General features: G+C 41.0%; 1 protein-coding gene across 1 annotated transcript in view; it reads right to left on the bottom strand.

Moving 5' to 3' along the window:
* CORIN (corin, serine peptidase) overlaps positions 1–15340 on the bottom strand; it is a 263664-nt gene that overhangs the window by 91091 nt on the left and 157233 nt on the right. Inside the window, exon 7 of the mRNA XM_044224366.1 lies at positions 11949–12062. Coding sequence (XP_044080301.1) covers positions 11949–12062 — 114 coding nt within the window. The remainder of the gene's footprint in view (positions 1–11948; positions 12063–15340) is intronic.

Below are 15340 nucleotides of genomic sequence, written 5' to 3'. Positions count from 1 at the left end.
ATGAGTACTTTATAGTTTTCTGAGTATAGATTCTGTGCCTCTTTGGTTAGGTTTATTCCTAGGTATCTTATGGTTTGGGGTGCAATTGTAAATGGGATTGACTCCTTAATTTCTCTTTCTTTTGTCTTGTTGTTGGTGTAGAGAAATGCAACTGATTTCTGTGCATTGATCTTATATCCTGACACTTTACTGAATTCCTGTATAAGTTCTAGCAGTTTTGGAGTGGAGTCTTTTGGGTTTTCCACATAGAGTATCATATCATCTGCGAAGAGTGATAATTTGACTTCTTCTTTGCCGATTTGGATGCCTTTAATTTCCTTTTGTTGTCTGATTGCTGAGGCTAGGACTTCTAGTACTATGTTGAATAGCAGTGGTGATAATGGACATCCCTGCCATGTTCCTGACCTTAGTGGAAAAGCTTTCAGTTTTTCTCCATTGAGAATGATATTTGCAGTGGGTTTTTCATAGATGGCTTTGATGATATTGAGGTATGTGCCCTCTATCCCTACACTTTGAAGGGTTTTGATCAGGAAGGGATGCTGTACTTTGTCAAATGCTTTTTCAGCATCTATTGAGAGTATCATATGGTTCTTGTTCTTTCTTTTATTGATGTGTTGTATCACACTGACTGATTTGCGGATGTTGAACCAACCTTGCAGCCCTGGGATAAATCCCACTTGGTCGTGGTGAATAATCCTTTTAATGTACTGTTGAATCCTATTGGCTAGTATTTTGGTGAGAATTTTTGCATCTGTGTTCATCAAGGATATTGGTCTATAGCTCTCTTTTTTGATGGGATCCTTGTCTGGTTTTGGGATCAAGGTGATGCTGGCCTCATAAAATGAGTTTGGGAGTTTTCCTCCCATTTCTATTTTTTGGAACAGTTTCAGGAGAATAGGAATTAGTTCTTCTTTAAATGTTTGGTAGAATTCCCCCGGGAAGCCATCTGGCCCTGGGCTTTTGTTTGTTTGGAGATTTTTAATGACTGTTTCAATCTCCTTACTGGTTATGGGTCTGTTCAGGCTTTCTATTTCTTCCTGGTTCAATTTTGGTAGTTTATATGTTTCTAGGAATGCATCCATTTCTTCCAGATTGTCAAATTTGTTGGCGTAGAGTTGCTCATAGTATGTTTTTATAATAGTTTGTATTTCTTTGGTGTTAGTTGTGATCTCTCCTCTTTCATTCATGATTTTATTTATTTGGGTCCTTTCTCTTTTCTTTTTGATAAGTCTGGCCAAGGGTTTATCAATTTTATTAATTCTTTCAAAGAACCAGCTCCTAGTTTCGTTGATTTGTTCTATTGTTTTTTTAGTTTCTATTTCATTGATTTCTGCTCTGATCTTTATGATTTCTCTTCTCCTGCTGGGCTTAGGGTTTCTTTCTTGTTCTTTCTCCAGCTCCTTTAGGTGTAGGGTTAGGTTGTGTACCTGAGACCTTTCTTGTTTCTTGAGAAAAGCTTGTACCGCTATATATTTTCCTCTCAGGACTGCCTTTGTTGTGTCCCACAGATTTTTGAGCCGTTGTATTTTCATTATCATTTGTTTCCATGATTTTTTTCAATTCTTCTTTAATTTCCCGGTTGACCCATTCATTCTTTAGAAGGATGCTGTTTAGTCTCCATGTATTTGTGTTCTTTCCAAACTTCCTCTTGTGGTTGAGTTCTAGCTTCAGAGCATTGTGGTCTGAAAATATGCAGGGAATGATCCCAATCTTTTGATACCGGTTGAGTCCTGATTTAGGACCGAGGATGTGATCTATTCTGGAGAATGTTCCATGCACACTAGAGAAGAATGTGTATTCTGTTGCTTTGGGATGAAATGTTCTGAATATATCTGTGATGTCCATCTCATCCAGTGTATCATTTAAGGCCTTTATTTCCCTGTTGATCTTTTGCTTGGATGATCTGTCCATTTCAGTGAGGGGAGTGTTAAAGTCCCCTACTATTATTGTATTATTGTTGATGTGTTTCTTTGATTTTGTTATTAATTGGTTTATATAGTTGGCTGCGCCCACGTTGGGGGCATAGATATTTAAAATTGTTAGATCTTCTTGTTGGACAGACCCTTTGAGTATGATATAGTGTCCTTCCTCATCTCTTATTATAGTCTTTGGCTTAAAATCTAATTGATCTGATATAAGGATTGCCACTCCTGCTTTTTTCTGATGTCCATTAGCATGGTAAATTCTTTTCCACCCCCTCACTTTAAGTCTGGAGGTGTCTTCGGGTTTAAAATGAGTTTCTTGGAGGCAACATATAGATGGGTTTTGTTTTTTTATCCATTCTGATACCCTGTGTCTTTTGATTGGGGCATTTAGCCCATTAACATTCAGGGTAACTATTGAGAGATATGATTTTAGTGCCATTGTATTGCCTGTAAGGTGACTGTTACTGTATATTGTCTCTGTTCCTTTCTGATCTACCACTTGTAGGCTCTCTCTTTGCTTAGAGGACCCCTTTCAGTATTTCCTGTAGAGCTGGTTTGGTGTTTGCAAATTCTTTCAGTTTTTGTTTGTCCTGGAAGCTTTTAATCTCTCCTTCTATTTTCAATGATAGCCTAGCTGGATATAGTATTCTTGGCTGCATGTTTTTCTCGTTTAGTGCTCTGAAAATGTCATGCCAGCTCTTTCTGGCCTGCCAGGTCTCTGTGGATAAGTCAGCTGCCAATCTAATACTTTTACCATTGTATGTTACAGACTTCTTTTCCCGGGCTGCTTTCAGGATTTTCTCTTTGTCACTAAGGCTTGTAAATTTTACTATTAGGTGACGGGGTGTGGGCCTATTCTTATTGATTTTGAGGGGCGTTCTCTGAACCTCCTGAATTTTGATGCTCGTTCCCTTTGCCATATTGGGGAAATTCTCCCCAATAATTCTCTCCAGTATACCTTCTGCTCCCCTCTCTCTTTCTTCTTCTTCTGGAATCCCAATTATTCTAATGTTGTTTCGTCTTATGGTGTCACTTATCTCTCGAATTCTCCCCTCATGGTCCAGTAGCTGTTTGTCCCTCTTTTGCTCAGCTTCTTTATTCTCTGTCATTTGGTCTTCTATATCGCTAATTCTTTCTTCTGCCTCATTTATCCTAGCAGTGAGAGCCTCCATTTTTGATTGAACTTCATTAATAGCTTTTTTGATTTCAACTTGGTTAGATTTTAGTTCTTTTATTTCTCCAGAAAGGGCTTTTATATCTCTGGAGAGGGTTTCTCTAATATCTTCCATGCCTTTTTCAAGCCCGGCTATAACCTTGAGAATTGTCATTTTGAACTCTAGATCTGACATATTACCAATGTCTGTATTGATTAGGTCCCTAGCCTTCGGTACTGCCTCTTGTTCTTTTTTTTGTTGTGAATTTTTCCGCCTTGTCATTTTGTCCAGCTAAGAGTATATGAAGGAGCAAGTAAAATACTAAAAGGGTGGCAACAATCCCAGGAAAATATGCTTTAACCAAATCAGAAGAGATCCCAAATCATGAGGGGGGATTTCTCCCCCCTCACGAGTGGGTGAGGGATCTCCTCTGATTGGGATCTCCTTTGATTGGGATCTCCCAATCTCTTCTGATTGGGATCTCCCAATCTCTTCTGATTGGGATCTCTTCTGATTTGGGGATAAAAAGAGGTTCAAAAAGAAGGAAAGAAAAAAAGAAAAAAAGAATTAAAAAAAAAGAGATTGAATTAAAAATTCAATCAAGAATTTAAAAAAGAATTAAGAAAAAAAAATTGAAGAGATTAGGATCTCTTCTGATTTGGGGATAAAAAGAGGTTCAAAAATAAAGAAAGAAAAAAAAGAAAAAAAAAGAATTAAAAAAAAGAAAATGAATAAAGAAATGTATAAAAAAGAAAAATATATATATATTAGATAATCTAGTTAAAAACGTTAAGAAAAGGGTAAAAGTTATAAAAAATTTTAGCAGAAGAAGAGAAAAAAAATGAAAAAGAAAAAAAATAAATTAACTGCAAGACTAAAAAATCACAGGCAGAAAGCCATGAGTTCCGTGTTTTGTTTTCTCCTCCTCTGGAATTCTGCTGCTCTCTCCTTGGTATTGAAACTGCACTCCTTGGTAGGTGAACTTGGTCTTGCCTGGATTTCTTGTTGATCTTCTGGGGGAGGGGCCTGGTGTAGTGATTCTCAAGTGTCTTTGCCCCAGGCGGAATTACACCGCCCTTACCAGGGGCCGGGCTGAGTGATCTGCTCGGCTTTGCTTTCAGGAACTTTTGTTCCCTGAGCGCTTTCCGTAGAGTTCCGGAGGACGGGAATACAAATGGCGGCCTCCTGGTCTCCGGCCTGGAGGACCCGAGAGCCCAGGGCCCCGCTCCCCTGTGCGCCCTAGCGAACAGCTCCTAGTAACTCGCGTCTGCCTAACCTCCGGCCGCGCTCCGAGCTCACCGAGCTTGCGACCGGTTCAAGGCAACACCGAGCTGCGAGCTTACTGTCGGCTCTGTCTCTGCAGCCGACTTTCCCGCTCCAATATCCGCAAGCTCTGCGACACTCAGACACCCCCGATCCTTCTGTGACCCCGCGGGACCTGAGGTCACGCCGACCCTGTGTGGGCTTCGCCCCGGTTTAGCCTCCGGAGCGATGTCCCTCAGCGGAACAGACTTTTAAAAGTCCCGATTTTGTGCTCCGTTGCTCCGCCGCTTGCCAGGAGCCGGCCCCTCCCCCCGGGGTCTATCTTCCCGTCGCTTTGGATTCACTTCTCCGCCAGTCCTACCTTTCAGAAAGTGGTTGTTTTTCTGTTTCTAGAATTGCTGTTCTTCTCTTCAATCTGCCGATGGATTTGCAGGTGTTTGCAATCTTTAGATAAGCTCTCTAGCTGATCTCCTGCTAGCTGAGGTAGTCTCAGCCTGCTACTTCTCTCAGTACTTGTAATTTTTTATTTCCCCCAGGCTAAATCATTTTAACAAGAAGGATGACTATCATAAGGGAAAAAGAACTAAAAAGAGGTCTCACTTTTCACCTGGACAGTTCTATCTCCTCCATCAGCAGAGGGCGCTAACTCTCCACCCCGCACACCACTGCCACGGGCACCGCTACTGCGCTCAGGCTCTTGGAGTCAAGAAAGGTTACAACTTCGGTTCTCCTGCCCGCCAAGCAGAGTAGAGGGATTTGTGCATCAGAATATATACATTTCCTTGGGAAGATTTAAAGGTCTTTTTGATTTTTTTGTTTTTTCATCTAAACTACTCTTGTGGGAAATTTTGAGTCAGTATGCGAGAATCCGCAATAATCAGGGGCCTCAACTTGACTGTCTATGCAAAGGTATTTGCATTCCCCAGAGGAGGGGGTGAGGTGGAGGAGTGACATATTTTAAACCACATGAGGTTTGTTTTTTTTTCCTAAGGCAGTGCATTTGTATTTTCTTTTCTTTTCTTTTCTTTCTTTCTTTCTTTCTTTCTTTTATGGTACAACTGGGGAATCAAATACTTCTTTTAAATTCTAAAAGAATTTAAAGTACTTTGTTGTAGATATTTTGTAAATGAATACTGTCATTTATTAAATTATTTCATAAAAATAAATATTTACTTAATAAATGGAGATGACTCAAGCTTTTTAAAAAATTCCTTATTATTCACACAAGTGTAGATTCAACTTTCCATTATTATGACTTCCTTGGTTAGAAGCCATTTTCAGAGTTTAGATACAAAACTAGCCGCAATGGGAAAACAACTTGTTACCTTCCTAAGGTCTGTGTTAAGTAAACACACAAAACTTTAACCAAGGCACTGTGCAGCAGAAATGAACAGCAAATACCAAAGATCACCAGATCACAGTGCCTCCTTTTATTGGAATAAATGTTTATTTGAACAGAAAAGAGATGTTGTCAGTGCAATTTAGGGTCAACAAATCAAAATTTTCAAAAGCTTTTTGCTATGATTTTCTTGCTCAATACAAGCATAATTTTACATAACCTAAGGTAGATGTTTTTCTAGATACAGATTTTTCTTCTTAACAAGTACCTGATGAAAAATGTAACTTCTAAAGTTCTTGCATGTTGATATTCACTTCAGTTTGGCATCTTACACTATGAACTTTTCTCCCCCTCAAGATTATCATTAAATAAGGAGACAGGTAAAGAACAGAAAACCTTTTTATCAAGAGCCTCATTCACGTAGGTCAGTCTCTATGAGTCTATGAACCTGTGTTGCCTCAAGTCAAGATTCAAGAACGGATACTCAATTTCCACACAGAGGTGCCCCCATTTTGAGATGACCAGAGAGATTACATGGTTTGCCCACAGTTGCCTGGCTCACGACAGCTACCCAGGCTTCTGGACTCCCTGGGTGCTTTTGACTATTGACTTTTAGCCCTGAAGGAAGACTTCTCAACAGCAGTACTGGTGACCATTGGCGGTGGGTAATTCTTGGTCGTGAGGACTGTCGTGTGCACTGCAGGATGCTGAACAGTCTCTCGTCTCTACCCTCTAAATGCCAGTAGCTCCTCCTCTAAACTTCACACTTACGGCAACCAAGTACCTCTCCATACACTGCAAGATGTTCCCTGGGTGGCAAAACTGCCCTCACTTTCGAGTCCCTAAATTAGATTTTCTTGGACGTCACTGGTGTCCAAGGCCTAGTTTCAACCACATCTTTCTATTAGCTTTCTCCACACCAGCATAACTCCTCATATATGCCTGCCCTCATCTATACTCAAAGGACCTACCACCCCTCTCTTTTTGTTTATGCCATTTTGCTTTTTTAACATCACCTCTATTATATTTGCTCTAAAGTACCATATTCAATCATCTCCATGTTTATATGTGAGATTAGACTCAAAGACTCATGAAGAAAGGAACCATGTCTTAACAGTCTTTAAATCCCCTGGGTATCTAGAACATGCTTCACACATAGCAACAATTCAAGAAGATTCAATAGTTTTATTGGTTCCTGAAACAGATGTGGAACTTCCAGACATCTGAAGCTTCTTCCTTCAGTGCAGAATGTAATATTTTCCTTTTTATTATTTGGATGAAATATTTCTGGTGTTTACTTTCCCTCCTTAGTAAAAAGAATATAGTAAATGCAGTCAATTTTAGTGATTCAGAAACATCACCTGGAATGCCAGTTTTTATTTTGTGCTGTTTGGGTTGCCTCCCTTCTAAAATAGCTTCATGAGGTACTGGTTTTAAACCTGTTGCAGATTTGGGGTGCCTGGATGGCTCAGTTGGTTATGCATCTGACTGTTGGTTTCAGCTCAGGTCATGATCTCAGGCCATGAGCCCCGTGTCTGGCTCCACATTTAGTGGGGAGTCGTCTTCTCCCTCTCTCCCTCTCCTTCTGCTCCTTCCCCCCCAAAATAGATATTAAAAAAATCTATTAAATAAATAAATAAAGCTGTTGTGGCTATTTTAGTGTTTCTGTTTCCTCCACAGAGTATCCCCTGACCTTTATCAGCTGTCTCCATGACTTTCAGCGGGCATCGTTTACAGCCTGGAGGTGAGAGGCGCTGGGCAGGTGGATGGAGGTGAGGTCGGGGGGGGGGGTGGAGGTGTGGAAGGGGAGGGACCATATGGTGAATAAGATCCCAATAATTACAATGGCAACCATCAGTCCCCACACTCTTTCAGCGTTATCGCATGTCAGACAGTGGTCTAGATGCAGGATAGGCAAGGGTTCGTTATTCTGCACAGGAGTTCTAGAGATAGTTACTGTTACTGTCTCCATTTCACTGAGGAGGACACAGAGGCCCAGAGAGATGGAGTGACTTGCCCAGGTTCACAGAAGCAGGAAATGGTAAAGAAGAGATAGGAATACCGGCAGCCTGACTCAAGAGTTTACAGGAGTAATCCCTACACTTTGTGGTTATTCGTATAATTAACTATACTTTGGATAAGTAGTTAACACATCATAATTAGTACAAGGTATCATTAGTAAAATATGTCGTATAATTATACTAAAACATAAGTCAAACAATTTTACCCAAATCCAAGCAAATGATTTCCAAAAGTATTTGACAGTGATTTTATATGGCATAAAACATGTGGACTTTGTGGCGCCTGTTTTCTCTGTGACAACCATTTCCCTTGAAGCTTTTTCTTTGTGACAGCCATTATCCATTTGCTAAGCACTAGCTGTAGACCAGACACCACTCTAGAGCTGGTTATAGAATCAAAAGATTATAGGTGAGAAACAAAAGACACACCAGAACCCCTCTAGTCCAGCGGCTTCGAATCTGGCTGCATGTTAGAATTACCTGGGCGGTTTTGCAAAGCTGTTGCTGGGCTCCAGCTCCAGAGCAACTGAATTAGGATTCCTGCAGGTGGGGCTTCCTGCAGATGCTATGTGCATGCGGCTTCAATGACAAAGAAAACCAGGAATAGAGAGGTAGCCCGCCTCAAGTCACAGAGTTAGAAATTTCTCAAAGAAAACTTTCTTAATTTTTGAAAATCTTTTCACCACACTGCTAACATTGTTCCAGGTGGTTGGAAATGCATTCATTCTATAAACACTTGGGAAGAGATTGAGAAACAACATAATTAGTTAAGGGAGAAAAGGCAGTAAGGAGTCCTAGATACTTGGCTTAACGGTATAATTGACAATTATCTCCCAAAGGGTCATAGAGCATCCGAAAATAAATGTTTTCCTCTCCTATAAATGATCAGAAGATCATTGTTCACCAAATCTGAACTTTTATGGACAAGAATGAGATCTTGACATTTGCAGACAACATGGGTGGACCTGGAGGGTATTATGCTAATAAGGGAAATAAGTCAGACAAAGAAGGACAAATACTATACAATTTCATTTATATGTGGAATCTAGAAATCCAACCAAACAAACAGAAACAGACTCCTAAATACAAAGAAGAAAATTGGCGATTGCCAAAGGGGGAGCGGTCAGGGGACGGGTGAAATAGGTGAAGGAGAGTAAGAGGTACAACTTCCAGCTATAAAGTAAATAAGTTATGGGGAAGAAGAGTACAGCACAGAGAATATAGTCGACATACTGTATGGTGACAGACGGTGACTATACTTGTGGGCACTGACTAACATACAGAGCTGTCGAATCACGGTGCCGCACACCTAAAACTAATATAACACTGTGTGTCAGTTACACTTCAATAAAAACAAACAAATAGCAGAGGACCAGGTTCAAATCATGCAGTGTGAATCACTGGCAAATTCATTCATGACTCTCAACCTCAGCTCTGCATCTGCACAAAAAGGGTAATACCTCCTTGGCTAAAAATTAAACCAAATCATGTCAATTGATGCTTCTAGCATAGTTGACAAATAATTCCTTCCCTTCCTTTCTTTGAAGGCAGTCGTCCTCCACTTATCCTCTGCCAGCACCCTGGGAGCCGCCATATTCTTCTGCTCCTCATTAGGAAAGCCCAGCAAAACTTCCTTCTCCCCTCAGGAGTATGGGGGGAGTCCTTGGGCTGCAGTCACGCTCTGATTTACCTCCATGCCCTATTTCAGAACTCCACTACTCCTTCACCACAGGGCGGTGACAGTGGGAGGGTGGCACCCTCCATAAATGACTAAAGAGCCACAGGCACTGAATGCTGAAACTCCGAGTCGAATGCCCTCGAAAGTTCTAAAGCAACTACCTGTGAAGCTTTCAAGGTGTAACTGAGCGTAGGCAGATTTTCTGAGGGGATGTATTTCATTTCCTCAGCTGACCAAACCACCTGGATGTTAAAGCATGCTCCTGAGGAACGCCTCTATCTTCCTTAATAAACTCTTCAACCCTTAGGACGTGCTCTATACCTTGCAGAACAGTGATACCTCGTTTGTTCAGTCACTGACTAGGAAAATTTACTCCTTCCAATTCAATTCAACCGATGCGGCACCATCTCTTACTGTTTAAAGTGCAACGCTCCATGCGCTGGGTGCAATGAAGGAACATAATGGCGAGCCAGTGGTGGCCTACCGCTGGGGGGGAGGCACATGCAGAATTTTAATAATATCCCATGGGCCGTATTGGGAGATAAGGAAAAGATTCTAACACATTTCCCATAAATTGGATATAATTCTATTGAACCTACTGTGAGTGCTCTATAAATTATTCCTTCCTAACTCCACAGCAATACGGCCGCATGTAAGGCGACATCCTATGAAAATCTTTTTCATGTACAATCATATGCTACAGGTTTTTCTGAAGAGAGAATTCCAAATTATAAAAACAATACATAAATAGAGGTGGGGGCATATATGAACAAATAATTTTGAGGAAATACCAAGTTAAGTAAAGTGAGTATATCTTTTATAAAAGTACAGCATTTCTCAAAATTTACAATGTGTGAATGTGTATTGTAACTCTCTAAAAAGTAGTTCTGATAGCATTTCTCAAACTTGCTTATTTCTCAAACAATTTTCAGGGCTTGGAATTTTCAGGTACTATGGAACACCAGTTTGGGAAACACCGATCTGAAATATTACCATAATATAATGCCTTTCAAAACTTATGATAAATAAGTATCCTAACCCTCACATGGAAGAAGTGTTCTACCTGGCAAACAGACCATAAGAACCTTTCAATTAAGGTCGACAATTAAGAGTTCTCATACAGCCTTGGCAGCTCCTATAGGGAGTAAAACATAGCTTTACCCATGGTAAGATGGGATCATATTACCATTGATGGTTTTGCTGATCATATAACCATTAAAAAGCAATTACAACATAATTGCCTGTGGCTCTGCTTTGGAGGCAAATCCTGCATTACTGAAGCTAATTTTTCCTTACCCATTGTACAAGCACGGAAAAACTTGAAAGCTAAAATATATATATATATATATATATGTGTATATATATACATATATATATTTATACACACACACACACACACACACACACACATAGGACACTATGTATGTGTGTGTATGCATATACACACACACCATTCTGTCCGATATATATATCGGACAGAATGTTGATGTCCTCCCAAAATGTATATGTTAAAGTCTTAACCCTCAAATAACTCTCAAATATTTGGAGAAAGGACCTGTAAGGAAGTGACAAAGTTAAATGCGGCCATAACGGTGAGGCCCTAATCTAATAGTACCCTTATAAGAAGAGGGGGAGACCCTCTCCCTCCCCCTTTCTCCCTCCCTCCTTCCCTCCCTCCCTGCCTCCAAAGAGGTCAAGTGAGCACTGAGGAAGATGGAAGCTGCCTAGCAGCCCAGAAAAGAACTCTCACCGGAAACTGAGCCCCGTTGACCTTGACCTTAGACTCCCGGGGCCTCCAGAACCTTAGGAGAATAAATTTCTCCTGTTTAAATCATGCAGTCTGGGGTATTTTACACCGCAGCCCAAGGAGCTTAGGACCGCATTTTACATACCACCGACCAATTCAATCAAAACAACTGACCAAATCCACAGTAAAGAATTTGACGATGTTTAATGTCTGAATCTCTCAATCCACGCATTTAAAGTAGTTAGCACCATGGAGGATATATCACCCGGTTTAGAGAAAGCGTAAGCAAACAAGGGGCTTTGCATGCTGTGTCAGGAATGTTAAGGATCAGGAGGGTGAAACATCTGCCTACTGACCGGGTCTTTAAAACACACACACACACACACACACACACACACACACACACACACACACCCCTTTAGAGTCATTAAGCTTCCAAAACAAAAATAAAAGCCTCACCCAAGCAAAATAAACAAAAAGCCTTCCTCCAACTTTAAGCCACTTGATGCAAAACACGTTCCCACTGCGACCTACAGGAATCGCACCTTTGAAAGGGGCGCAAACACACCGACCGTTCCACGTTCGCCGGCGTCGGGAAGGCCAACTACCAGAAGTCCACGCCCCCGCCCGCCGGCTGTCAGGGTCTGTTTTCCGTTTCCAGGCCCCAGCCCGGGTCGCCCCCACCCCTACCCCCTCCACCCCGCTCCGCCCTCCGCCCCGCCCCCACCCCGTCCACCCGGCCCCGCCCCCACCCCCTCCGCCCCGCCCCCACCCGGCCCCGCCCCGCCCCGCCCCCACCGGCCCCCACGCCCCGCGCCTACTGCAGTGGGCCTCGTCGCTCCAGTCGTCGCAGTCGTTGTGCCCGTTGCACCGCAGCTTCCCGGGCACGCAGAGGCCGCTGGCGCACAGAAAGCTCTCGCCGCCCCCGCAGAGCGCTGGAAGAGAAGGCAGGGAGACCCGGTCAGAAGCAGCCCTTTTCCTTTAGGAGTCCGGAGAAACAAAGAACAGCGAGAACACCCTCCTTGCTCTTCAAGATTTGCTTCCCAATCCCCTCGCCGAGTTTTCTCGGGCCCTCTACGACATTTAATCGTGAAATTCACCTGGAAAGCCTACAAAGTGTGTCTGCCCGAGAAAAGCAAAAGAAAACTCCCCAGTAGGCTTGCAGCGTGAGAGGCTCCCACGCTCAGAGCAGAAGACGGGAGCCTCGTCAATTGCACAACTCAGGGGGGCGTGGGGGCACACCAAACTGAGTATTTTATTCAATAACTGCAAGTTATTTAAAAACGAAGTGCTATTAATTGAACAAACAAAACCCAAAATCCCATCCGTCTAGAAAGCTACTCAATGTTGCACAGAAAAAGAAAAAGGGAAAAGAAAAACTATAGACCCAAATCTCTGATAAACAGGGCTTGAACTCACCTTTGTTCCTTTGTTTTGTCTTAGATTCCACATGTAAGTGAGATCATACAGTATTTGTCTTTCTCTGTCTGACTTATTTCACTTAGCAACTTAGCATATTATCCTCCAGGTCCACCCATCATGTTACAAATGGCAAGATCTCATTTTTATTTTTATTTATTTTTATTTTTTTGGCTGAGTAGTATTCTTTTGTATCACGTTGTCTTTATCCTTTCATCTTTCCATAGCCACTTGGGTTGCTTACCTACCTTGGCTTTTGTAAATAATGCTGCAGTGAACCCAGGGGTGAATATATCTTTTGAGTTTAGTGTTTTCCTTCCCTTCAGAAGTGGAATTCCAGAAGTGGAATTACTAGATCTAATGGTAGCTCTGTCTTTAATTTTTTGAGGAGTTTCTATATTATTTTCCATAGCGGCTGCAACAATTTACATTCCCACCGTAAGTGCAGGAGGGTTTCCGTTTCTCTACATCTTTGTCAATAGTTGTTATTTCTTGTCTTTTTGATACTGGCCATTGTAACCAGGTGGTAGTAGCTCACTGTGCTTTCAATTTGCATTTCCTTGATGATTTATATGTTGACTATCTTTGCATGTGATTTTGGTCATCTGTATGCCTTCGTTGGAAAAATATCTATTCAGATCCTCTGCTCATTTTTAAAAATCAGATTGTGCTTTGTTGTTGTATGAGTTCTTCATACCCCTTACGGGATGTATCATTTGCAAATATCTTCTCCCATTCAGTAGGTTGCCTTCTTTTTGTTGATAGTTTCCTTCACTGTGTGGAAGCTTTTTAGTCTGAAGTAGTCCCACTTGTTTATCTTTGCTCTTGTTGTCTTTGCTTTTGGAGTTTGAGCCAAAAATTCATCACTAAGACTGATGTCCAGGAGCTTGCCATCTATGTTTTCTTCTATAAATGTTATGGCTTCAGGTCTTACATTCAAGTCTTTAATCCATTTTTGAGTGCATTTTTGTAGGCTATAAGACAGTGGTCCAGGCATATGTCTGTATGGTTTTCCCAACACCATTTGTTAAGGAGGCCATCCTTCCCCCATTGTTTATTCTTGCCTCCTTTGTTGTAAATTACTTGACCATAGATACATGGGTTTATTTCTGGGCTCTGTTTTTTTTCCATTGATCCATGTGTCTGTTTTTATGACAATACCTTACTGTTTTGATTTCCATAGCTTTATAATATAGCTTGAAATCAGAGTGTGTGATAGCTCCAGTTTCATTCTTTTTTCCCAAGGTTACTTTGGCTATTTGGGAAATTTTGTGGTTAAAATTTTAGGATTGTCCTATTTCTGTGAAAAATGTCGTTAATATCTGCAGCTATGTTTATCAAAGATTCTGGCCTATAGTTTTTCTTTTCCATTCCCTTCCTTTCCCTTCCCTCCCCCACTCCTCCTCCCTTCCCTACCTCTCTTTCTTGTGGTGTCCTTGTCTAGTTTTGGTATCAGGGTAATGCTGGCCTTGTAAAATGAGTTTGGAAGTGTTCTTTCCTCTTCAATTTTTAAAAAGTTTGAGAAGAATAGGTATTAAATCTTTAAATGTTTGGTAGAATTCACCAGTGAAGCCACTTAATCCTAGACTTCCATTTGTTGTTGGGAGGTTTTCGATTACTGATTCATCTTTCTTATAATTGGTCTATTCAGATTTTTTACTTCATTAATCAATCTTGGAAGATTGTTTAGGAATTTACCCATTTCTTTTAGGTTGTCCAATTTGCTGGCATATACTTGTTTATAGTTTCTTGAGGTCCTTTATATTTCTGTAGCATCAGTGGTAACTTCACTTCCATTTCTGATTTTATTTATTTAAGCCCTTTCTTTTTCTTGGTGAGGATAAAGATTTTTCTTTTTTCTTTTTTTTTTTTTTAAAGATTTTATTTATTTATTTGAGAGAGAGAGACAGTGAGAGAGAGCATGAGCGAGGAGAAGGTCAGAGAGCGAAGCAGACTCCCCATGGAGCTGGGAGCCTGATGTGGGACTCGATCCCGGGACTCCAGGATCACGCCCTGAGCCGAAGGCAGTCATCCAACCAACTGCGCCACCCAGGCGTCCCGAGGATAAAGATTTTTCAATGTTGTTCATTTATCAAATATCAAGCTCTTAGTTTCACTGATCTTCTGTTATTTTTTGTTTCTGTTTTATTTCTGCTTTGATCTTTGTTATTTCCTTCCTTCTACTAACTTTGAGCTTTTTTCTTTTTCTAGTTTTTAGGTGTAAGTTTAGATTGTTATTTGGGATTCTTCTTGTTGCCTGAAGTAGGCCTGCATTGCTATGAACCTCCTTCTTAGAAAATACACACACACACACACACACACACACACACATCAAGTTATTTAATCACATATATGTGACTTCTCCAGTTTTCTTTTTTGATTTCTAGTTTCACACTGTTGTAGTCAGGAAAGATGCTTGATATGATTTCAGTCTTCTTAGATTTATTAAGACTTGTTTTTTGGCCTAACATATAATCTATCCTGGAGAGTGTTCGATATGCATTTGAGAAATGTATGTATGTATTTTGCTGCTTTTGGATGGAATGTTCTGTAAGTATCTATTAAGTCCATCTGGTCTCATGTATCATTTAAGGCCAGTGTTTCTTTATTGATTTTTTTTTTTTGTCTAGATAATCTATCCTTTGATATCAATGGGGTAGTAAAAGCCCCTACTTGCCCAAGGGTACACTTTATTCCGCATCCTCACCAACATTTATTTCTTGTCTTTTTTGATAATACCCTTTTTTTTTGGCAGGTGGTGGGGGAGAGTGGGGAGGGGAAGAAGGAGAAAGAG

Source organism: Neovison vison, chromosome 11 (assembly GCF_020171115.1).
Source record: "Neovison vison isolate M4711 chromosome 11, ASM_NN_V1, whole genome shotgun sequence".
NCBI lineage: Eukaryota > Metazoa > Chordata > Mammalia > Carnivora > Mustelidae > Neogale > Neogale vison.
This window is presented reverse-complemented; position numbering and strand designations above follow the sequence as displayed.